Here is a 27,423-nt window from a genome sequence, read left to right as displayed (position 1 = left end):
ATTTTCTTTTGTTTTGTTTTGTGTAGACATTGGTTGATTTTATTTTGTTATATTTTTGAAATTTTNTAGGAAAAGCAAAGCTTTTGAATAAAATTTCAGATTGAAATTCCAAAATCACATGGGAGCCTGAATATTATAAGTTTTAATCCATTCCCATATGAAAACAGATGATTATTTGGAAATCAGAATTTGGAGAAACTCATAAGTGTAATCGACAGAGAGTGGGTTTAACTGTTAAGAATTGGCTAAAAAAGGTTACCCGTTGTCCAGCTTTTCATGAACAAATTATGTTGTCAATTTTACAAGATTTTTCCTTAAAGTTTAAAATGCCAGTAATTTTTGTGGGACATTGTGTGCATTTACATTCGTTTGATATTTCACTTGTGATTAAACAAAATAAAATTAGAATTGTATTAATAAATCTAATTTTCTCTATTTTGATCTTTAAAGTCACACCTCGTCCTATATGCGAGTAAATACTGTATAAAGATAACGTCCATATGGAAAAGTGGAAGATTGATTCCAATCTTAAAAATCACTAAAAATAATATAATAAATCAATTAATATACTGAGATATATTTAAACCAAAATATTTCAGTTATAATTCATAATCATAAGAGGGCTAAGTGTAACTTACGTATCAGGAAAATTTAATAACTTTATATTAGTTACATAAACTTTATTTTAACTTTAGTTTTTTATATAACTTTTTCAATTAAATATCAAAATACCTCTAGTTTTTAATACTGAGTGGCATAGAAAACTATTCCATAGTGAAAGAAATCAAAAGAAATGAATCATATAAATTCTCAAACTTCAAATTAAAATTTTTTTCACTTTCAGTCACAGGATAAGGTCTGAATAAAATATTGATTGTCTTTACACACATTCAAATAAGTCATATGTAAATTTTAAAATTTAACTTTTTTCTGTGTGTATGAGTAGCAGTCTTAAATGCAAATTCTAAGTATTTTTTTTTATTTAAAAAAAGGAAATATTAGTAATTTTTCTTAAACTAAAATGAAATGAAGATTTTTAAAAATGTAAATTTATTGAAACATATTAGATCAAAGCAAATTATGTAAAAAGAGAAGTGAATTTCTTTTCCAGACCTTGTTAAATCAAACTTATGTAAAACAAAAAAAAAAAAAACTGTGTAAAAACAGAATTGGATGTATATAGTTTGTTTCAAGATATGCATCTGATAGCTGAATAAGCAACACCCATCATCTCATATCTGAATATTTCATATCAGGTGATCAGAGGAGAAGATTCTGTTTTTCTGGTTCATAACAGTTATATGATATAGATTTTTTCCAATCAAAATTCAATAATATGTTTGCATTTAAGTTGTACATTAGTTTCTGTTATTCTTTTCTTTATTGTTGATTAAAAATATGATTGTTTTCAGTATTTCAGAACCTCTAAATTTTTGATTATAATGTTTTTGAATCATATTAACTATGAGCATACCCATTTGTTGGGAAGCTTGGACCACTAGATGCATAATTTTCAATTTAAAAAAATTATTTGAGTCAACAGTTTCTGGTAGAAAACTCGGACCTGACTGAATTTTTTTCAGATATTTTTCAATATGAATATGTGTATTTTGAAGGGTTAATTGGTTCAAGCCATTCTGGAGATAAAAATTAAAACAAGTTTCTAATTTTAAAAAATGTATGCATGCACATACTGTTCTAAAACATTATCAAAAATTTTCGTTCATTATAGTACACATTTGGGTAAATTTCAATGCAGACAAGTTTATTAGACAGATTCCCCTATGGGAAAGGTGTCTGGCCCTTAAAATAGATTTAGATGTTAATTAGTCTCATTATTCATAATTGACTTTTAATGATTGAACATTACATAAAATGCACGTTTAAGTTAATTTTTACATAATATATATTAAATAATTTTTTAAAATATCATTATTATTTCATTCTTCATTTTCAGTAAATAACTAGAAATATGTATAATCATAAACATTAAGCAATTAAAGAAAAAAAAACAATATTTTTCTTATTTTTATTTTAAAATATTTATGAAATTTCTAAATTTTTTGCAAGTAAATCATAAGTATTAAAGGAAAAATATTTTTGTTAAAAGGAAAATATATACAGTAGAGCGTCGATTTTCCGAATCAACTGGGGACTGGGGTTGTTCGTATAACTGATATTTTGGATAACCGATTTATGTACGATAAAATAGTTTAACGTATCCGATGTTAAAATTTTTCTCCATTGCGTGTCGCTTTGCGTTGAATTTTCCTCGATGTTAAGCCTAAAAAGACTATTGTATCGTTAAAAATTATTTTTTTATTTTGTACAAACAAAATAAATATATTGAAAAATATAAAAACAATAAACTATTATACTTCAGATGTTAATTTAGTATCAAAAACGTAAAATATTTGAGTAGCCCAAGACATAGCGAAAGATTGAAGCTCCAGAGCACTGGCGAAAATTTAAATTTGCCGACTGGAAATCTTTCGGATGATTGACTTTCGGAAAATCGATGCTCTACTGTATATATAAAACTTCTGAAAATAAGAAATTGATCTTTTGAAATATTATATTTAGGTTTATTTTACTTAATATTATATGCAATAGGAAGAAATGGATTTAGATGTTCATATTCTAGAATTATCGATACTGAGTATAGTCTAATATCAGTTAATATTGGAAGCAGTGATATTCGACGCGTGAATATCATATTATGATCAAGGAATTTTAATTTTTAAATGTTTTATATATATGAAATAAAAAATAGTATTCATATTTTTTAAATATTAAGTAATAAGTATTATGATTTTATAATCTTGTTACTTAATATGTAATTATAATATTTTGAAACTTTCTGAATGACACACTGATTTTGAAGTATTTTTAAAGCAGTCAGCAAAAAAAAATTCAAATATTTTTGTACTGAAAATTGAAGATTTTTTAAAATAAATATAGTATTTTAACAAAAACAATATAAAAAATACATTTATTAGAAATGATTATCTTAACTTTTGTTTAAAAATACTAATGTTAAAATATTGAATTTAATTAATTTAATAAAATTTATAGTTTAAATTAAATTTCTTTAGAAACTTTTACATATTAATAATTTATTTTATTATAATTAGTGTTTGATAACTTTCTTCATACAGTATTTGTAATATTCAACAGTTACTGCATGAGTTTTTTACAAAACAAATTAAGTAACATTCTCAATATTCAGTATTAAATCTTAAATTTTTTGTTTATAATAATAGATACTGATATAAAAATAATATTGCTTGTACTTCAAGGGCTATCTATTTTCCATTTACATTTATCAGTTTATATTGTATAAAGAGACAAAACATTTTCATTTTTTCCTGATAAAGATAATAGAATTTAAAACATTCTATTCATAATCATATTTGAATAAAAACTCGTTTTATTGAATCAGTTTATAAATCTAACACTGTCTATTTAATTCAAACAGTCCAAATTATACCAATTATTTTGTAAGGACATTAAACAGGGATATTAATAAATATTTATTAAAATATTTTTTCTTGTATAAAGTAATAATTGAACAAAAGATCAATTATATTAACTTATATCATATTTGAATTGATAAATTTATATCAGTCTTCACAATTATATCTCATTAAAAATAATTTTTTTTTAATGTCATAAATTTATCTCATTATAATTCTGCATAAGAGAATTGAACCTAATTTAATATGTGACTCTAGGCTAATTTAATAAAATTCGTTAACCCAATGGCCCCAAAATATTCTGATTGATGATAGTTTTTAATGAGTAAAAATAACGTAGATATATTGTTTAATACATATTTAGAAATTTAAAAATAGATGATGTTTGATGAATTTAAATTAAGCAATTGTATAAATGATTTTATTATTAGTTTTTGGTCAATATTACTTATACAAAATGTTTAATAAAATAAATTATAATCTTATTATAATCTTAAAACAAAGAAAAACAATCTGAAATATTGTTTTGGTACATGTCTACTGTGTTTTATCTTATCAAACCTTATCTTAATCTATTTGATTACAGTATCATAAAATTAATTTTTTATAATAAATATGTACATATATTTCTCTTTTCAGATTAACTTGGCAAATCTATTATATGATAAAGGAATCATTGTCATCAAGTAAACTTTTTATAAATGCAGAAAATATAGAAAATGAGTATGTCAATTGTCTAGAATTTTTGAAAAAACTTTTAATGTATTTTTCTGTTATAAACATTAAAAAAAAATGTGTTATTGTTATCCTATAGTGGTGTCATTTATTTATTTTATTTTTTTAATAAATATATATGATGTTACAATAAGTGATCTAATCATGTTGTAAATCATACCGTGGCACCATCTAGTGACAATAAACTTCGTAAAATTATAAAAAGAAAAACTTAATGAGCTTAATGATAGTAATTTTTAACGCTTAATCTTTTAAATTATAGTTAAATGTGGGAATCTGTTCAAATATAATTAGCGAAAGAAGTTATCGTCCTTTTAATGCTCAATCTTGCGTAAAGCGTTTAAAAAATAATTCATGCTAATTATAGTTTTATTTTTTATTTATTATTGTTTTTTAATAGGAAGCATTTACAATATTTTATTTTAATACTTACAATTAATAAATTAATTAATAAAATGTTATCGCAAGGTAGAAATATTTAGTTGCGACGCTTTATTGCTCATAAAATAAAAAAATAAAATAAAAATATATTTCATTTTTATAACAATTGAGAAATAAAAAAAAATTTATATGACCGATTTTTTACGAAATTTATTTGAAATGTAAGGTGTATTTTTACGTAATATTTATCTATCTATATAAATATAATTTTTATATACAGTAAAATATTTCTAACAAAGTTTCTTTTTGAATAAAATTCTGTACTTGAAAAATGTCATCTGTATATCTTAGCCAAAAGTAACTGTTTTCAAAACAAATAGGGACGTTTTGTAGGATGAGTAATACGTGTACAATATGTTCATTCATATGGACATATTTGGACGAGGTTGTAGGCGGACACCCAGAAATATTTCCTGCTGAGGTGCGCTTAAGACACTACGTCGACTATGACGTCATTGCATTTATCCAATTAAATCCCTACTTTTATTTACACTCGTGATTCATAACCGACACAGTCCCGTTATTGCCCTCTATTACAACAAGATATTAACAATGTAAACGTTAATTAAATAAACACGCCTTTATCGTAAAATTAAAAAAAAACAAACAAACTATAATGATTCTAAACTTCGTCTCTCTCTCTCTCTCTCTCTCTCTCTCTCCGCGCGAGAAAAATATTTATTCTCGTATTGTAGAGTAAGTTAATTTATAGGAAAAAAATACGGGTTGCCGTTTTAATCGAAGATTTAATGGGAAGATACTAAAAGGAAGACAAGGATGCAATCCGAGCATCTTCGTTGCTAAGCAACAAGCTCCTTTCCACGTTCTATAACAGGAATGTCACGTGACGGCCGGAGACGTTTGCCATTGGTCGAAGTTCCGGGCGATATTGGGAGAGGCATGAGCTTGTTCGGGTATCCGATCACAGAGTGCCTAAGTAGGTTAGCGGTCGAGATTTTCGTAATAACTAACCAACTAAAGTAATACCGAACGACTTTGCTGTATTGCGATAAAACGAAATAATTAAAAGAACCGAATTTTGCGTGGTAAGTTCTCTATTTATTATAAAATATGCTAATACTCGTTTAACCCTAATTCTAGGCTTAATGTGGATGGTGTCATTTTACACCATTTTTACTATTCGGTGACATTCGTTAAAGTCTATTCGATAATATAAAGTAAATTTAAGTTGTAATTACTCGGCGTTTTTTTTTATAAGTTATTCTTCGAAGCCCACATGTTATAACTGTGGAAATGGGCCATGCAAAACTGGTTATTCGGCATCTCAACTAACCAAATATTTCCCTTTCTCCTGTATAAAACTACATATAAAACTTTACCTGCAATTTAAAAGCAGGTAATTCTACTTGTCTCCTTTTTAAACTAGGTAATACTTCTCTCCATTTAAAATACATAATGCTTAATTATCAAATGATAATCTAAATACTTAATTAAAATACATAATTATATGCAAGAGTGTATGTAAATTACTTTACAAATCAATATGTTTGTATCATAAACTCGCTTCGCTTCCTCAAAAACGGTTATGTAACGATTACCTGATGATCCTCTTTTTTTTCTTTTTTTTTGTGTCCATTTATCAATCTGGACATTGATCTTCATCAAGGCCATTGTTAAGGTATTTGACCCGTTCCGTGGGTTTGATGTTTTCAAAGTGGGGCGAGTAATATTCGACCTTAAAATGAAGTTGGTGTGGGACAATGCTGAGGTTATTATTGTGAATTGGTTGAAATTATATCCTTTCTTAATCGCGAAAATCTAAATTGCTAGATAAACAAACACTAGAGAACTTTTTAGTGTGGTTGGTTTGGGCTGCATCGTCTGATGACCGTATTTAAAGAAAATCATACTTTGTTTGTTAAGACAGTGTTATATAATTGTTTTGCTGCAAATTTGGAATGATCCGTTTTCTCTCTTTAGACGATAACCTATTTCGTGTGTAAAAATGGCTTGGAATATACTTTAAATTATTCGTCTGACGTTTGACCGAATGGCGATTATAAAAGTTTTATGTTGAGTAATTTACGGGGTGATTAAAATGTGCAAATGCTTGAAATTAAATAGTGTTAGAGAATCCCATTGCTGGGTAACAACCAGACTGCAAATAACACTTACTTTTGCTGCAAGGCTAGTTTGTGTTATTTATAACTTCAGTGGGCTCTTTCAATAGAATTGTGGAACTGAAAACTGAAGTTTTATTACTGATAAAAGAGAAAAAAGAATTTTAAATGCATAATTCTTAGAAACAAAACTAACATTTTAAAATATAAATTATATTACTTTTTTACATTTTTGGTAAAATAATAACTTTTGAAAACAAAAAAACAATTTTTTTATAACTCTAAATAAATAAGTAATCATGATAAAGTAACTTTTTAATGTCTAATTTCATGATGAATATATACTAATAAAGTAATTATTATTTCAGTAAAATTCCAAATATGTATTATATAATGGTATTAAGAATTAACTTTTTTTTCTTCTCTTTTCTTTGATATATAGTCTTACTAAATAAGTTAAAGCCTGCCATTCAAATAGTAATTTGAAATGTGCTGCTTTGGCATACTAGAAATCAGTAGGTGAAATCTAGATCTTGGAAACTTTCCAGAAATACCTTTGGCAGTTATAAAGATTTTGCTTGCCAGCAAAATAATATCATATTATAGTATAATTAAAGATATTTGCTGTCCATATAATTTATAATTCTAAGTTACTTAATTGTTGTAAAAAAATTATTTTTAAATATTCAAAATATTTAATTTTATCACTTTTGCCATCTGATGATTAAAAACACAAAAATATAATATTTAAATTGTTGAAATATTATTATATAATTTCTAAATTTCGTTATAACAACAAATGTCATTTCTAAAATTTAGGCTTATTTTTATTTTTATATCATTTTTTCCAAATCTTCTATATTAATATGAAATTAATATAAACATTTCTGAATAAATGTTAATTTACTCTAGTTTTAGCAATATTAGCAAAATATATAAATGTTTTTAAATTTTTCATTAATTCATAAAGGTGTTGACTTTTATCCTGAATTAATGAGGATTTCCTGACATCTGAAAACAGAATTTTTACAGTAGTAGTAATAATATTACAATAATTATAAATACTAAATATTGATATCTAATTATGAATTACAAAAGTGTTTTAAGAAATGCATCAAGTTAATTATATATTTAATATGATTAATAATTTATATATAAATATTAAAATTTTGCATTAATGAGTTAACACATTGCATGAATAGCAAAAACAATTAGATTTATCCAATTATTAATTAAAATTATCTTAATAAACTTTAATTAACAAAATAAACATTTTTTATTAACAATACTTTTTAATTATCATTAATAATAATTAAATAAGTTTTACTAAATATATATATATATATAAGATCGAATGCATGCAACTAGTAATATTAATATGCAATAAATGTATCTCATTTATTATAGTTATAAATTTATACAGTCGACCCCCCCCATAACACTGTTGATTATTCTGTTTTATATGAATTCTATGTTGTACGAGTCACTTAGATTTTACAAATACATGTGCCGGGCTGTGAACGGATCACGTATTTGTAAAATCTAAGGGGGATTATAGGGTGTTATAGGGGATCGACTGTATTTCATAATTTCATATACAGTAGTCCTGTGCACTGCAGGGGACTCGTTACGCATTATAGGAAATCGCATTATCAAAACCTGCATTATCACACAATTTATGAAAGTTTAAACCTTGGCCTATAAGTTGAAAAAAAAAAAAAAAGTATACCTCTGATCGACAAAATTCAAGGGTGTTGCTTGCTTTATTTACGCGTTGTATGGTACTCTACTGTACAATGGAAAAATTAACTTTAAACAAAGCTTTTTGAATATAAGTACAGAAAGCCTTTGTAAACTAGTTTTGAAATAATGCTATTTCTGCTAACCTATAAGAACTGAGTTAATGAAAATATTACAAAAATTTTTTATATTATTGTAATGTTTAATATTTTGATTATAAATTAATACTGTATAGATATACTTTAACTTATAAATCCTCAACCTATGCCAAAAGTTATGCTGATCATCCCATAAAGCATTCATAGTAGCTGTATTGGCAAATGCAAGGCACACAAGATTGAAATGAAACAGCAAAGCAACTACACTAGCAGCCATATAACTGTATACACAATCTCATATGATTCTGTAGAATACACTTCTTAATAACTGTAATAAATAGCTTTATTAAATGTAATATGCTGTACAGTACATTCTGTTTGTCATTACTGACATTGATTACTGTTTATTGTCACCTTCATAAAAATATCTAATGATATGACACTTTTATAGTAATCACATGACCTCTCACCATCTGTCACATATTTTCATTTGTATGTATTATGTTAGACTTATGACCAAGCTGCTGGAATGGAGGTCTGTTGTAAATTGACCTACTGTATATCTATGTTTTAAATCAAAACGAAAATTAAAGTTTTTTTATATATTATGATGATAAAAATTATTTATAATTTAATGCTGAAAGTGATTATCTTTGTAGTCATCAGTAATAGTAGTTATAGTCAGTCATATATACATCATTTTATAAGCATTGATCTGGTCGCCAAATATATTTTTAAATGTTTTAAAGACACCAACATTTGCTTCAAATTTAAAGATTTGCGAAGCAAAATGATCCAAGTTTTTATTATTAGTTTTTATATAACAGTTTAATGAAAACTTTTATAAATCCTAAGAAATGAAAAAAAAAACTTTTTTAAATTTTTAAGATTTTTTTCATTTCTTAGGATTTATAAAAGTTTTCATTAAACTGTTATATTTTTGATGTAAAATTTATTAAAAAAGATATATTCAGTGTTTTGGTTATCTTTCTTCTCCTAATACCTTATTTCCTGTAGACTGTTTTTTTGACAGCTGCAATTTTACCAACCATAACTTTTTTTATGTAACCCCTGTTAGTGAGGGAGGCTATAGTACATTCCTGAATTGCCTTTACTAAATTTTTATCATAATATTAATGTTTTCATATTCAATAAATTTCAATCCAAATTTATAATTTGCATGTATAAATTAATGGCAGTTTTAATTTATAGCATTTTTTTTTTCTTTTTAATTAACAAAGAATAATTAGTTTTTAGTAATTAAAAATTTATAAATTGTTTTATTCATTGAAATAATTTTTGTCAAGTACTTTTTGACAAGATAATTAAGAAATATTTATCAGAAAAATATATATACTATATTATTCAGACAAAGAAGGTAATTTAAAGTAGTTGTAATTTTATTTATTTAATAATTTTTTTCATTAAATCATTCTTTATTAACGTAAGATTATTATAAATTTCAAAGCATTATTTATGTCCCATATAAAAGAAGAAAGTTTTATTTTAATTCAATATTTTATACATAAATGTATGTAGAAATCTGTATTTGCAAATATTAAAAAAAAAATTATTATAATAATTGTTTTCAGTTTTGAAAAATGGTTTAAATAAAAGTTTAAAATTTCATACTTTTATTTTGTAAGATAATGATTACATTATGAAATATAATAAATGAAGATATTTTTGACTTTGATAGACTATTGATTTAGTTCAATTAATGTAAAAGAATTAAACTAACCTTAAAACTTTATATTTTTAAATTTGCTTAATCAAGGTAAAAATTTAGACTAAATTGGATTTCACTGATTTAAAAGTTTTAAATATAAATACAGTAAAACCTGTGTAATGTTTTGAACAGGCTTTAGTATTTTTTTTTTTTTTTTTAATNGTTTTGAACAGGCTTTATTTTTTTTTTTTTTTTAATCTAAACTACACCAGGTAAATCAAACTTGGTTGTGTGTGTTTTTTTTTTATAGTAAAATAAGTATTACATACGTAAAAATTTTTATTAATAGTCTTAATCCAAAATGACTTCAACTAAAGATGGGAGTATTCAAATGCAACTATTCAGTTGCAGAAAGTTCTTGCTCCCAAGAACTTGTGCTAAGTATTTGAATACTTCTGGGATTCCATCCTTATTAGCCCACATAACAACAAACAATCCAATTTAACTTCTAATCATTGCTTGTTCTCAAGAACTCAATTGTTCAAAGTTTTTAATTCTGCCTTAGTTAATTTCAACAAAAACATATATTAACAAATACAGTGTCTGTATTACCCCTTGTTATGTAGCCTGCATTTCTTTGACGAGACTCTAAATCATTCTCAGAATATAGTTGGTCACAGTCTTCTAAAATCCAATAACAAAGCTGGAACAGATATCATAAAACTATTCATACTTTTTTAGCAAATGAATTTAAACATTAAATAATATACAAACATTTTTGGTTTATTTTATAAACCTGCCTCAAGTTTCAAACTATGGTATTCTGAAATTCCAAATTGAAATGTTTTGTAGTTTGAATCATGAAGCAGGTTTAAACCCAGTTGCTGGAAAAGTTTGAATGGTTTTGATTTTAGAAGTCACAGTCTACAATGACAGTTATACCCAGAGATGAGTTTACTTTTGTCTACAAGTGGAATTTTAATTTGCCATTTCATCCAGATTAAGTATGTTTTTCCTACTTGAAATCAACTTTTAAATGAACAACTTTCCTAGTGTATAGTAAAATTTTGACATGAAAATCTATTCCAAAGAATTTCTATTTAGGCAAGGTTCCATTTTTGATAGTTTTTACTGTACATAGGCCTAAATAGAGCAATCTGCTTAATTTGAAAAATAGTTTATAGATTGGTGTTTCTCAACTTTTATAAAATTAAAACATAATAATTTTAACTGTTCATTGTGTAGAACAAATTTAATAACTTATTTTTAATAAGAATTTACACTGAAGAGCAATTGAATTAGGGATACCTGTCTAGTAGCGTGTAGCGCCACTTTTTGCCTTGATGACAGCTGCGATTCATCTTGGCATGGACTCCAAAGACACTGGAAGCGATGGGAAGCCATACATATCCACGAGTCCTGAATAATCTCCCACAAATCACAAAGAAGATTAGATGGAAGGTGGTCGGAGCCTCGAACATCGCTCTCAATTGCATCCCAGATGTGCTCCATTGTATTGAGATCAGGTGACTGTGATGGCCAGGAAAGCACGTGCAGGTCTGTGGAATGTTCAGCCGACCATTCCGATACAATTTGGGAGCAATGGCATGTTGCATTGTCTTGTTGAAAGACAATCTCTGTAGTGGGCTGTTGAGAACAAACAAACGGGAGCAGATGGTCATCAAGGATATCCTGGTAACGTTCACCTGTCAACGACGCTGTCACATGTACCAGGGGTCCCATTTCAGTCCATGTGAACAGTCCCCACACAAGATTATCACCTCTGCCAGTTTGAAGAGTCCCCTGGCAGGAAGGATCCATCACTTCATGTGGTTTACGGCGTACACGTGCTCTGCCATTGGCATGTACCAAAGTGAATCTCAACTCATCACTCCAGGCAACATTTTTCCACATCTTAACAGTCCATTGGTGATGTTCCCATGCCCATGCTAATCATTGCGTCCTGTTTTGTGCAATCAGCAGGGGGACTCTCATAGGACGATGACTCCTGTATCCCATTGAGAAGAGATGGTTTTGTATGGTGTGGCAGTTTACACCTTGATGTGCACCAGTGTTAAATCGATGGGTGATCTGTTGCACTGTGGCCCGTCTATCTGCTGTTATAATGCAGGCTAGCTGCCAACGACCTTGCTCATCCACACACTGGCAGCAATGGTTTTACTGGAATCAATATACACATGGTACACCGTCAACACTGGTGCGTAAAAATCCCAGTGTTTCCACTACTTCTGAAATGGAGTGACCCATTCGTCAGGTCTTGATGATTTGTCCACAATCAAATGCGCTTAGATCTTTACTCTCACCCATTTTGCTCTGACTATTATGATACCATTAGCAGCACTCCTTATCTTATCAAACTGCCTCTTACCTCATCTGCAAATCACTTTCATGCTTATGCACAACTCAAAATTTGCATAATGACAGCTATCCCTAATCAATTGCTCTTCAGTTTAAATGGAAGTGATTGAAACAATATTTACAGGTATCCTTGCTTAATGTGGTTTTGCTTAATAGAAAATCTGATTAACATGCGAAATTAATTGCAGCAATCCCCTTTTATACGTGACAGAAGTTTTAATTAAAGTGGTTTTAACAGCTGCCTTTACTTAATGTAGATATGTTTTTCTTGGCAAATAGTGTTAGAGAATTTACTATTTTCATTTATTAATAAAATAAAAATATTTGTAATTAACTGAAAATTTGTTCTAGCAGATGGTGATTGTTCAGTTGAATACCAAGAACCTCTATATCTGATTAATGCGATTTTGATATATGCGGTAGCATTGAAGGATTAATTAACTGTGTTGTATAATTCTTAAATATGAATTCTAAACAGTTCAGTTTTATCTCAGAGGTATTTAACAATTAGAAATTGTGAGTAGATATAAAATGTTACAGTATCAAAAATTGAATGTACAGTACATCTAGGATTTTTTCAGATTGTATTAGAATAAAATATGAATACCTTCATTTGCTGAAACAATTTATAACTTCTATCAAATTTTATATAGTGTCATAGAAAATTAAGTTTGAAACAAAAAAATTTTTTTTTAATCAAAGAATTACCTATAACTTGGCATCGTGTTCTATATAAAATTCTAAATGTAAATTGTTCAAAACTCAATTGTCAATACATTTTGTATTTTTATTTATTCTGAATTCTACTTGAAAAGCTGATAGTGGACCAAATAAATCAAAAAATACTTCTTTTCAAATAAAATTTTCATTTTCTTCATTGTTGAACTAGTCAATGTTTTAAAAAGCTAGATGTGTTCTAGCTTTTTAAGACATTGACTAGTTCATATATAAGTTGAAATAATCAGAAATATATTTAGCAATATTTCTAATGTTATAATAGAAAAATTTATTGTCTAGTGATGATCATTAATTTACAATAATTAAACTTTTTTATATAAGCTCCTACTCTCTTCAAATATTACATTTTTACAATAAAATCATTGAAATAATTTTATTTAGAGTAAAGTTACTAATTGACACTGATTATTTCAATTGAAGGAACTTTTATTCCTTCATTATTATTTTTGCTCAATAAATGTCTGTTTCTTAGAACTTCAATTAATTCTGAAATTCATTTATAAACAAATAGACTAATAAAATTGTTGAATTCTCACTGTAAGAAATTAAGTAAATTGTATTAAAACTAATTATTTTGTCATGACATTATCAACTGAAAATATAGTATGAAAAATATATAAATTTGAAGTGTGATTTTTCGATTAGACATGCTACTTTTAAGTGGTGTTAGAGTTGTAAAATACTATATTATCAATAATACAAAATATTGGCTTTTACATAGCTGGCTCCTTAGTGTTACGACTTGATTAAGATAACATTCAGAATTCCAAGATTTTGAAATGTGTACGAAATAAAATGATTAATTTTTTGACAAAAATCTTGTCAATTACAATGTTACTATTAATAAAACTCCTAGATTATTATTAAATTGCACATTTATTGTTAATGGCAGTTAAAAAATAAAATAAATTTGTTGTTTTGAAAAATTAGGTTTATATATTTTGAGATTGAAATCTCAAATAAGGTAATATTAGCATTCTGATGACTATTTCCTGTTTAAATGAAAATGATATAGTACAGGGGTGTCCAACCTTTTTGTTTCTCTGGGTCGCATTGGAAGAAGTCAAGGAGTTTTGGGCCACAAGTACATATAACATATACTTGTGGCCCAATATACAAGTATATTTAAGGATTAACATGTCTAGATTATAATAATAAGTATTAAATCTTTATCACAAAAAAGGATATTTTAAAAAATACTTCTACTATTCACTTAATTNGGTCTCTAATTAATAAAAAGCAACGAAACACCATTTTAAAGTGCATTTTTATTCAACTAATATAAATAATAGGTAGCCCAAAAAGTAGCCAAAGCTCCAAATGATATTTTTTGCATCGAACAAAAAAGTAGCCACATTTGGCGTAATGTAGCCAAATCTTGCAACGTTGGAAAAAATACTAAATAAAGCTGGAGTTGTGAATCAAAGGATTATAGACCCAAGTGCAGGGAAAGGAGAGAAAGAACAAAAGATAAAAAAGTGAGAAAGGTTGGAAAATTAAGGGTCAACAGAAGATCTATTTAGCCTTTCTCACTACTACATCTTTTGTTTTTTCTTATCTTTCCCTCCCTTTCCCAAATTTGGGTCTATAATCCTTTGAGTCACAACTCCAGCTTTATTTAGTAATCCTTCCTCATTCACATATTTCCAAGTACTGTACATGAAAATATTTCCTTTCCACTCAAAAATAAAATATGAATAAAGGTTTATGGCTTTGTAAAACTTCTTTTTTGAGTTTATGCCGTTGAAATAGATAAATAATAAAAAAATAAAAACATTTTGTCAGTTTTGTTTACACGTTTATTGGGCCGCCTGCGGGCCGCGGGTTGGACACCCCTTATATAGTATATATAATAATAAATATAAATTATAAAAGAATCTAAAATTAAAATATTTATAAGATGTACTGTACAGTGCATCAATTCGATTTGATTATTAATTAATGACAAACAAATAGCATGGGAAGCAGTTGTCGATTTCAGTCCTGCTCTAGGCCAATCTTTGTCCAGAATATTTTAAACTTAAATTACAAAGTAAATTTATTTCTAATTATTAAATTTATCATTAGATGCTGGCCTAACTGTCTACCTGTAGTCAAATTGCTGTACATCTAATCAGTAAATTTGCCTTGTCTTTCTATAGGGTAATTGATTTTAATTTGCATGAATCTCTGTTTTGTTAGTAGCTTTTTATTTAGTGGTACATTGGAATGATTATATCCTTTCCTTTTTTTTTATTTATTTTTCATTTAGTATTGCTTATTATTTCAATTGTTATTGACTTGTTGCTTGTAATATGATATAATTTCATTGGTTTTATGGAATTTTAAATTTAAATTGTAATTAATAGTAATATTTTTTGAATTCACTTTACTTTGCAAAAAAGCAGACACTAATTTAAATTTTTATTATATAGTGGGAAGAGGTGCAATATGTCAAAATGATACAAAATAAATTGCCATTTATTTTGAAGATTTTTAACTTAAAAAGAAAATGTATTTTTAAATTTAATCTGTCTTCTTTTACTTACATACTTGATTTTAAATAATCCATTTTAATTTTTTAATGTATATTGCATTAATTAAAAATGTATTCTTTGTAGAAAATATTTGATGTAACTTGGAAAAGAAAATGTATTTTGTAGAAAAAGGCATTCAAATAAATCAAGGTACCAAAATGGCCCTTGGTCACAAATTTGTACCATAAGGAGGAGAAAAAATGCCAGCTATAATGACACGGAGAATGTTTGTAACAAACTACCAGCAAAGCAGTTGTTGTTAGAACAATGTTAGCTCTAAACTAATAACTGCTATATCAAACCAGAAAACAATATTTTAGAGTTGTTATAAAGCCAAGAAATGATGTAAATAAAACAGTATAGCTTGCTTATATACTGATAAAACTAAAGTTCTAGCCTTTATCAAGAAAGAATCATATAAAATAAAAGTGAAGAGTTATATTGATGATATAGGAGCAGTGCAGCTGAACATGGACTCAATAACCAAAACAGTATTCAGTCATCACATTATTTGAGAAGGAGGACTTACCAGTGTTTCTAAGTATAAGAAAACAGTCAAGAACAACAGTGCCAAAATTATTTGGAAAGGTAAAAATGCACATCAAAAATTGTCTGTTTTGAGACCAGTAATAGAGAAAAAGTCTATCCCAACTATAAACATGGAAAAAAGGCTACATAAATTCCTTACATCAATTAAATGTAAAGCTCAATATGCAATTAACAATAGTAATTAGCTAGTGAAGTTATAAATTCCATCAAGATAAAAGTTGAACTTTAAGACTGCCTTACTATGTTGACTGTTCTTCCTATCAATATTAGTATCCTCTCAAAGTAGTGTTAGCTTTAGAATATGTTTGCCATTATGACAATATATCTGGAAACAAATACAGTGATGGCTGGTTAGCTATGACTGCTATTACAGGGATTTAAATTTAAATAGTTTGTACTTTACCTGACAGTATATTTTATTTACATACGGGTCGCCCTGACGGAGTCAACAATATCAGGTGACATAACTGAAGTGATCCTGAGATGACAGAAAATCTTTATATCACAGAATTTATTAAACAGATAAAAAATGTATGAAGGTATACAGATGACTTACTGATAATATGGAAAGGCAAAGGAAACCCACAAAGAATTATTAAACCTTATAAACAAAAACATGGTAGGAGCCGTCCTGTCATTTATTGATAGTAATTGTAACAACATTAACTTCCTGATATAAATATTTATAAACACAGGAATAATCTCTAAAGTGTTCCACAAAATACAGACAATAGATACAGATATACATTGGAAGTCTGATGATATTACACTCCACAAGTTAGCAATGATTAGATCAGTGTTTTTCAACCTTTTTGAATACGCGACCCCTTTACAAGTTAAAAAATTCTGGCGACCCCCCTAGGGCCATATTAGAACTATATCAGTGATTTAAAAAATTATGTATTTAATTTTCTTTCTGTTGAGAGAAATTACTGTTGACTAAAATGAAAATTTATGGAGAATCGACAATAACTTAAGACATGTATAGTATGTTACTTCCTTCTTATAATAACAATGGGTTCGGCCCATACCCAGGCCCCTCCCAGGCGACACCCATTATTCGGACCTAAATGTCAATCAAAAAACCAACTGTACTGTATAATAAACAGGTACAGTCTTCTCGCTGAAATTCGAGTTTTTTTAATGTAGTGAGTGTAGGACCTACAAACACTTGTCTTTTTCTTTTACCCGCGACCCTCCGTGTAAGGCCGTGTAAGGCTTCGCGACCCCCAGGGGGGTCGCGACCCACAGGTTGAAAAACACTGGATTAGATCATTAGTTAAAAGCTATAGCATAATCAAGTGTGGAAACAAACACAAAATGATACAAAGGATTAAAATGTTAGCAAACACACGTGGTTTCCTTAAATGGATCATTACAGACATTATTAAATCTGTTACAAAGTAACAACCAACAAAAATGTGTAAGAATGAGAAAAGAGTTTCAAATTGTTATGGGTATGAATAACAGAGAAATATATTAAACAAACAGATTATAGAATAGGAGTTAGAAGAAATCAGTTAATCATGAAAATGCTTAGAATTGATAGAAAAATTTTGTTGGTGATTTCTTTATTTAGGCCCAAGTATAGATCAACAAAAAAAAAATAACATTACAGAGCAACAACCATACCTAAGCATGAAAGTATCACAGTTTTTACAGAATGAACATGGGACACTAATGTAGTGGTTAAATGGGATAAATCTGTTTTTAGTAAAAAAAAAAAGGGTGAAGATCTGCCCCTTAAAAGCTTTAGAACAGATATATATTTATAGCCTAGTAAAACACATTAATATTAAAAAAAATGATGATGATGAATTACAGAACACTGAAAAATAGTGTTATATGAAATAAATCTAGAAAATGGCTAAAAGGATACTAAAGGAATTAGAATAAGAGTAGAATAAAATTGCTAAGCATTTACTATAAAAGTAATAATCATGAAAATATATTAGGTTATATTTCATTTATTATAAATGTTAAAGTAATTAAAAACTGTTAGTTTTTAAAAGTGTTAAAATTGCAAAAATGTTTAGATTTGGTAAATTTAAACAGTTTGTAAATAACTAAATAGTTTGGTTCAAACTACATTTTATAATACAATGTGCTATAACAAAGAAAATGGTAAAATTTCAAATCATGGAACTTAGTTTAAATAGTATTCCAAAATATATCATTATATTCATTCTACTTTGAAAAATTTAAAAAAAAAAAAAAGTTTTAACTGATGATGCCCAATAGAAGCTGAAAACACTGTTGTAAAGAAAATAAAGTTGGTCTCCTTTATACTAATGTAAACATGATTTTAAATTATGATATATTCATTAATACAATATTGACATCATTTTATATATATTCACTTATCTAAAATTTTTATAATAGAAAATTTTACCAGTAGAGTTAATTTCATCACTATAAAAACTTTGTTTTAAGTAGATTTGTATTATTTGTGTTGCACTCAGTTTATTTCATTTATCTAATTGATAGTAAATTATTAAATTTCACACAAGAGACATTAAGCTGTTATGTAATGAAACTATTAATTTTAAAAAATGTTCTACTAGGATTCCAGTTTGTTGAAGAAAATAAAAAAAAACAAATTAGCTAAAACCTAGTTCCAAAAACCTTGCTCTAACAATGGTTAGTGTTGAAGATTGTTATAGATGTGTAAGAGAATCAGCTGCTACTTTGGGAAACTTTGCCAAGGCTGTTTAGCAATTCAAAACCCACTTGGCTTCAGATTTATTGAAGGAAACTTCAATGATGACTAAATCTTCATACCAAGAATTCGAGGATTATTTAATAATGCTCATAGATTAATTTTATGATAAAATCAACAATTTTTTTAGCTTTAATTTTTCAAATTATGTAGATTAATAAATTTTATCTTTTTAATTAGTATTATTTACACTAAACTTCTTTTAAAAGTACATTGCATAATCATATTGCAGTGAATTTATTTAAAAAGCATTTGAATTCTGTTTAATTGCTTTCTCTCAAGATTTACCTGATAATTTTGAATCTAATTTCAACTAAATTTTCTATAAATCTCATATAGAAATAAGACTCTAGTCTTTATTTGTAGTTGAATGCAGTGATTATTATCACAATATAATAATGCATAGTAAATAAACTTTTTTAACTTTATAAATATATAGAAATTAATTATAAATTAAATTTTTGCTACATTTTTTTAAAGAAATTAATCAAACCAAGAGGAAGCATTATTTTAATAAAGGTTTAAAAATTATATATAGGATGGCCAAAAGTCAGTTATTTGAGATCCTTTGTTTTTAAAAACAGTTAAAACCATTTTGGAACAGCTGCATATTGGTATTTGTAATTCCAATGAATCAACTGAATCACGAATAAAACATTCAGCTGTTCCAAACTGGTTTTAATCACCCTTAACGAAGATATATTTTAAGGTCAGGTAGGCCGTGCTTAAATTTATACATAAATTGTGTATGTTTAACTTGTCAAAGAAGATAAATTTGTATGCAAACTTTAAATAATAAATTGTTTGAATTATTTTCTTACTTGAAATATTGCAAGAAGTGTTTAAAAATCATAAGCCTAGAACATGTTTTGTTTGGTAAATTCCTTTGACATGAGACTGAAGCCAAAACATTCCTTATTCCATTGAATGTGATAAAATCTCTCCAATCTGATCCAAATCATTATTCTAAGATCAGATATTGAAATTTTTACCAGTTCTATGAATCATGTTCTGTATCTTTTATTAGTGTTAGGACATTGATATTCAGTTTTATCATCAATCTAGAATCACTATTAGACTAGTTTTCATCATTAATGTTTATATTATTACACCATCCCAAAGCTGAAAACATTGATTAAAATAAAATATTCAAAATGCTTAAAATGTGATCATTGGTGTATTTATCGCAATAAATTTTGGACAGTAATTTTCAAATAATCAAATTGTTTTTTATTCTCATAAATTGGATTTTTCGTTGTAAAATGTTAGTTAGCTGCCAAAATACATACTTTGGTGTTATGTTTTTGATAGCCAATACTTTACTTTAATGGATACTAATAAAAAGTATTAAAACAACAAAAATTTATTTTAATAATTTTCCTTTTGCTTTTGATTTGAATTAATACCAAAGTTAATTGTTTAATTGTGTGTATTTATTCAAAGAAATTTTAAATAGTCTCTATTTGCTTCAAATTTAAAGATTTGCGAAGCAAAATGATCCAAGTTTTTATTATTAGTTTTTATATAACAGTTTAATGAAAACTTTTATAAATCCTAAGAAATGAAAAAAAAAACTTTTTTAAATTTTTAAGATTTTTTTCATTTCTTAGGATTTATAAAAGTTTTCATTAAACTGTTATATTTTTGATGTAAAATTTATTAAAAAAGATATATTCAGTGTTTTGGTTATCTTTCTTCTCCTAATACCTTATTTCCTGTAGACTGTTTTTTTGACAGCTGCAATTTTACCAACCATAACTTTTTTTATGTAACCCCTGTTAGTGAGGGAGGCNGATACAATAGTCACGATTATTATTTTAAAAAGTTTACGTTAGGCTTAACATCGTCGAAAATTCAACGCGAAGCGACACACAACGGAGAAAAATTTCAACATAGGATAGGTTAATATATTTTTTCGTACATAATCGGTTATCCGAAATATTGATTTTCCGAACAACCCCAGTCCCCAATTGATTCAAATAAGCGACGCTCTACTGTATAATAATGTTTGACTAAGACATTACTATGATGTATTTTAAAAGATTAAAGTACATCATAAAGTTGATAGGAGGTTAGCTGTGTTGTTTCACAGATACCGTGCACGAAAATATTTTTGCTAATTTGGGTTTGTTTCTGTTTTTGTATCTTACATACTTGCATTAATCAATAATGATCATCAATTGATTGCTGGGAGTCACTGTCATGATATATTCTATAATCTTCCAGTCTTCTGACTCAATTTCAGTGTCATAATTAAGCTCTACTGGTTCTTCTCTTTCTTCCATCAATTCCCTCACAACTTGTTCTAAAACTTCATCCAATTCCTCCTGGGTGAAAGCTGTGTGAAAGTTAGAAACCTCATAAAAACCCCAAAAGTTGTTTGGTATATTTTCAAACTAATATATAAATTTAAGAACTTATTGAAACCTACAAACTACATTGTTAAATAAAGATATTTATGCAGTAGGTATGCAAAAACTTTAGTTTAGTTTATTTTTTAACCTACTTTTTCAAGTAGGTTAAAAAATAAACTAAACTAAATTATACTTACTTTGCTAGGTTTATAGTGGCAAGTATGCTGCAGATACAATGCCACTTAATTCAAAGCTTGGAAACAGCTAAATGGTTAGAAACAGGGAGACTCACTTGACAAGTAGGTGGTGACATATTCTATGAATAGAGAATAGTGAAATGCACTTCTGCATCACTTTATGTACAGCATCTTGAACAAGACATTATCAACATTTTGCATCAGTTTGCCATAGGTATATCTTCCAAATGGTTAAATATGATTAACATTTCTATATATCAATAGTTTTTCATTTGTTTAAATCTATTGTTTTGCATGAGAACTGGTATGGTGATAGTTGAGACATCATTCATTACAAGAATACTTGAAATACTTGATTCATTATGCTTAAAAATAATTTTTACAAAGTCAATTACTTCACTTTACATGTAACTAGTGAATTGATATTAAAAAATGCACTAAGATAATTGTGAAAGTGAAGAATTTGTAATGTTTTGTGCTGTATTTGTTAACTGAAAATGAGAAACTGAAAGTGAAGTTAATATATTTTTCTAGATATGGTTGAAAAGCAATCAGCATTATTGAACGATGCTATAGATGAGTAATGGTGTTTTAAATATGACCTAGAACAAAAGTGTCAGAAAACAGTGATAATCAAAAAACAGCTGAAAATGTTAATTTTTAGAAATTAAAATCAAGACAATGATTTCTACATTTGACTCCTCTATAATTTCCATAAAAAGTTTGTGCCATAACTTAACAATAAAAACCACATTCTCTGTTTAAGTACAGAAGGTATTGTATAGCAGTAATATTTAAAATATTTTTAATATTTTAATTTCTGTCTTACTTCAAGCCTTTGTTCTGTATGTATAATCTGGAACTTTATACTTCCTGTGCTGCAGCCCACATTCAGAAAAGGGTGGAAAGGTATTATTATTATTGTACTTATATTAGAACATATGCTAGCATCTTGCAGTTGAAGAATTGAGGAGAAAGCAATATATTTGGACAGTGATCAAGGTTTGAAGTTACACTTCATATCTGATTTTACTAACCAGTTGGAATCTTTAATAAGGAGAAGCCTTTGATATACATAAGATTAAGAAATAGGCTGCTGTACCACTAACTCTGTAAGAGAACATTACATACAGAAGAAAGGAAGGTGATTACAGTCGATCCCACTATAACGCTGTTGATTTTTCTGTTTTATATGAATTCCATGTTGTACGAGTCATCTAGATTTTACAAATACGTGTGCTGGGCTGTGAATGGCTCACGTATTTGTAAAATCTAAGTGACTCGTACAACATGGAATTCATATAAAATGGAATAATCAACAGTGTTATAGGGGGGTCGACTGTAATTCATTCTATAATTAAAATACTCTATTCATTATGGGATTTTGAGCTGTTTTAATAAGACATATCTATATACCAGATCTGTTTGAGTTAGAATATTTCTTTTACTCTCCATCTCATGTGTAAATGATAGTGGATTTTAATTTAGAATTTGGGGAGGAGAGGAGAATATTTTTAATTATGATTATCTTGATCTATTATAAATCTGTCTATACACAGTACATACTTGCTAATTTTAACTAATTATTGTACAGGATTGTTTGAATTAGCATGGTTATAAAGAAATGGAATCAAATGACCAGATAAATACTGGGGCATATCCAAGAGCAAATCTCTGTGCAATTTTTAATTTATGTAAGAAAATAATAATGATTTTTGGATAAATAAATATAAAATACAAAGCTATATTGCCATCACATTTCATTTCTTTAAGCCAACCCAAAAACTGAGGCGTTGGTATCCATTTTAAGTCATACTTATTTTATAGAGGAAATAAATTCTAAAGCTATATCATATTTGCAATAATAGCTTGCATTAATAATAATTTTTGGGGAGGACAAGCATCTCATCACCACCCTCTCTATCTAAGCCTGGACATATACCTATACATATATTTTTTGTAAAAATTTGAATGTATAATTCAAATTTTTATACTACTTTGATACATATATTTGTGTTAAAATATGTAATATAGTAATTTTACAAATTTTTTTTTTTGTTTAAAAATCGAATTGCTTTTTGTTTCTTGTCTGGAACATAGTGACAAAATGGCCAAAATTAGTTAGGATTAAGTGGGATTTGACTCTGTAAGCTTGCATTGTATATTATTTGTGATATGTAATAAAGGCTGTTATACATACAATCTTTAAACTTTACAATTACTGGTTACAATTTGCATTATGAAGTTATGTATATTAAGAGAGCTAATTCTTAATACATGACAATGTAGTCACTCATGTTTCAATATTGATGATGAGATTTTTGATTTAATAAAAAATAGAGAGGATTATTTTACTCTGGCATTTATCAAGTTTGAGGGCAGAATGATGACGATTGTTTTTATTTAAATTAAATGCCATTAATGGAAATGCATTTTAACATTATTGATAATATATGTAGAACTTTGATCATAATTATCTATCAGATTTTATTGAAGGATATTTACAAACACTTTGAATTATTAAAAGAATATTGTAAAAATTGTCTGAAGTCTGTTGGGAACAATTTTGATAATGATTTTGTTTATTGTTCTGTAAGGGGTGGCTGCCATTGCAAATGTAATTTTTATTGTTTAAAAGTTAGAAGTCATGTTATTTTTCAGACCTACTATAGTTATTGGGTAATTTTTTAAGTTTATTTATATAATAAAATACAACCAATTTACTTTAAATGATCAAATTGACAGTTTCAGCAATTTTTTTTTTCTTACATTATTCTTAAATCTTAATGAATTCAATCATCTCTCATAACTACATTATCTAATATAATTTCTCCATATTTTTCAACGAAATATTTTCCATTAACAACTGATCTTTCAATAGGGATTAATTTGCATTATAACATGCTCCTTTGTCAATTAGATAAGTGAAAACTTTTTACTTGCAGTAAAATATTTTAAAGAAAAATAAATTAAAAAGATTGGAAAAACATGACAATAAACATTTTTAAGATTCTTCAGTTTTAATATTAGATTCTTTACACTGCTTTGGTTCCAAATTGTTCTTATTCTAAGGTTTGAATTTTAAATTTGAAAACTTTCCTAGAAATTTCATGGCTCAGAGCACTTAGTATTTATTAAGTGCTCTGAATCATGAAATTTTTTTAAAAGTGAAATAAAATAAGCTTTGCTTTCTTCAGATTATGTAGATAAATCTGTATATCTGTAGATATTAATCCCTTCTTTCCTATGACAAATTCTATTATTTATAATTATTATATAACATCTACTTCTAACAAGTAAGAATAAGCATTTTTATAAGGTAAATATATATTTTTAGTTTTTAATTTATTCTTCTAGTATATAACTAATTAAAAATACTATTTTGAATTTAAAAAAATGAGAAAATTTTTAACAAGTTATTAAATTAGCACTTAACTTCTGAACTTCATGATTTGTGTAAATTATGTCATAAGTTATATATTTTAATTTATCCTAATTATTCATTAGTTGTGTTATGGGAGATCCGATGATGCAGGGCTACAACGATGGCTACATGGAACAGGAGGAGGAATGGGAGAGAGAAGGATTGTTGGATCCAGCTTGGGAGAAGCAACAGAGAAAGGTAACTTTTCTTTTGGTATTTCTGATCAATTGCTAAAAGTAACTATTAAATACTTTATTTAAAATTTTCATCATATTTTATATAAACAAATCATAAAAGAAAAGTTTTAAATTTATTCAATCCACTACAATGTTTCCAATAGCAATAAGCAGCTAGTTCAAGTACATTTATGTACCTATTGAAAAATAAATGTATTCGTCTTCAGATTTTATTATTTATATGTAAATTGTTACTGTTTAGTTGAATTAGATTTTTTCATAAAGTTATATCTATACTGAGAGAATTAAATTTGTTTAGAATGATTTTTTTTAAATTTATAGCAGAATTAAAGTATAAAGTGAAAACAAATTAATACAAAACACATTATGAAAATTAAAATGAATAATGAATTTATTATAAACCTATATTTATATGATTTCTTAAAATAAACTTTTATTTTGATTTTAATAATAAGCTCTCAGTTTTAGCACACACATTTTGTTTATTTTATTTACAATTATTTTATCATTATTCAATTGTTTACAGCTAAGATTAATCTATGGTAACTAAAATATGAAATGTAGTTGAAACATTGTAAGTTTTTGATGTCTGGAGAGTTTTATGTACTGTACTGTCGTATTATAAGTGTTAGCATTTTCTGTTGCACCTTAATTGATCACTGTGACACATGTGCTAATAATTCTTTCTTGCCTGACACCAAGCACATGACAACTTATTCCCTGCCACTATAGATGATTGCAATATTTCCAAAACTATTTACTTTTTCAAAAACTCAAAAACAATGTTTTTTTTTTTTTTAATTCTCTTTCCAATGACACCTAAATCTTCAGTTTGCTGCAGAGTTATAGAGCATTACACTACCTGCCAAGTGCATCTGTAGACATTCACATTAAAATTAATACAAAAATTGCCTGTTAATTTTTATATATATATAAAATGTTATGAAAAAGTAATTCTTTTTTGCTCAGGTTCCATTCTTTTTAATAACTCTTATTATAATATGTAAGTATGAATAAAACATTATTATAATGTACATTTGAGTAATTTATACTCATTGACTTGCTGATTCCATTCTTATAGTATGCTCTGTTTTGCAAATAAAAAAGGGTTCTAAATTTTTTCATTAAGACAAATTTTTTGCCCATTAAATTAAGGGCCTATTGTAATTTTAAATTCTATTAAATTTATATACAGTTTAATGTAGTGAACTAAAAATTAAAGTTTATTTAAAACTGACAATGAAAATTCTTTTTCATATCTAAACTTAGTTGATATAAAAATTAACTGGTATTTATCAAAAAATTACATTTTTTAATTTAATGCAGATTTATAAATATTAACAAAAGATTTTATACTTTTGGTTTTTGTAACAATTTATTTGTTACTTGGACGCACATGTTTCATTAACATTAATAATAACTCCAATTTGACAGATTTTTGCTATTTAATACTTGATATTAACAGTAACAAACAAATTAACTTTGTTACTGTTAATATCAAGTATTTAGGAATTTCAATTGCAAACTTATTCAGATAAGTTTGCAATTTTTTTTCTTTTCAAATGTAATTGAGCAGTATTAATTTATGAGCATTAATTCATGATGCATTTAAATTAATACATTCAGCAACAATAAGAGTATTGATATAATTTTTTCACTGGCATTCCCATTGTGCATTTTGTAGTGGCTGCATCTTCAAATTATAAAACATCAATGAAGAGGTCATTGTGTGCTACAATAATAAGTCTTCTCCTGTCTTGTATTTATTTACATGACACTTATCAATATGAAAACAAGGCTAACATCTTCAGTAGTACAAGGTTTTGAAGAATAGAGGGGGCTAAAGGAAATTAATGATGCACACTATGAATAAGATTTCTTCATTTTTTTCCCTGCATTAAAATTTAATCAAGAAAAATTTTTTAAAACTTAAAAATAATTTTTATGAAGGTTTTCCAATTAGTAATCAATTTTATTCTAAAGAACTATATAAAATGCAAACTATTTAGCTTGTAGTTTTTACCAATATTAATTAAGAGAAATGCTAAATGAAATATTATTATAAATCAAAATTTATCAAAATTTTTAAAATATACATTAAATCTTTATC

The 27,423-nt window shown here is 26.8% G+C and overlaps 2 protein-coding genes across 4 annotated transcripts in view; both read left to right on the top strand.

The window, feature by feature from the left end:
- LOC111628258 (ribosomal oxygenase 1-like) overlaps positions 1-4,260 on the top strand; it is a 37,457-nt gene extending 33,197 nt beyond the window's left edge. The window contains exon 10 of the mRNA XM_023372009.1: positions 4,116-4,260. Within this exon, the coding sequence (XP_023227777.1) occupies positions 4,116-4,166 (51 nt within the window). The 3' untranslated portion in view covers positions 4,167-4,260. The remainder of the gene's footprint in view (positions 1-4,115) is intronic.
- Positions 4,261-5,517: 1,257 nt separating this feature from the next.
- The window catches only part of LOC111628253 (alpha-actinin), a 49,881-nt gene continuing 27,975 nt past the window's right edge, over positions 5,518-27,423 (top strand). For 2 of the 3 annotated variants that reach the window (XM_023372005.1, XM_023372003.1), the window contains exons 1-2: positions 5,519-5,698; positions 25,200-25,314. In XM_023372005.1, the coding sequence (XP_023227773.1) occupies positions 25,207-25,314 (108 nt within the window). In that variant the 5' untranslated portion in view covers positions 5,519-5,698; positions 25,200-25,206. Of the gene's footprint in view, positions 5,699-25,199; positions 25,315-27,423 lie in introns of all 3 variants that reach the window. The other variant, XM_023372004.1, reaches the window with a different exon arrangement.

Source organism: Centruroides sculpturatus, unplaced genomic scaffold, assembly GCF_000671375.1.
Source record: "Centruroides sculpturatus isolate CEXI.00-Female unplaced genomic scaffold, Cexi_2.0 scaffold512, whole genome shotgun sequence".
NCBI lineage: Eukaryota > Metazoa > Arthropoda > Arachnida > Scorpiones > Buthidae > Centruroides > Centruroides sculpturatus.
Note: the sequence above shows the minus strand (reverse complement) of the source record. Positions and strands in the feature narration are given on the sequence as shown.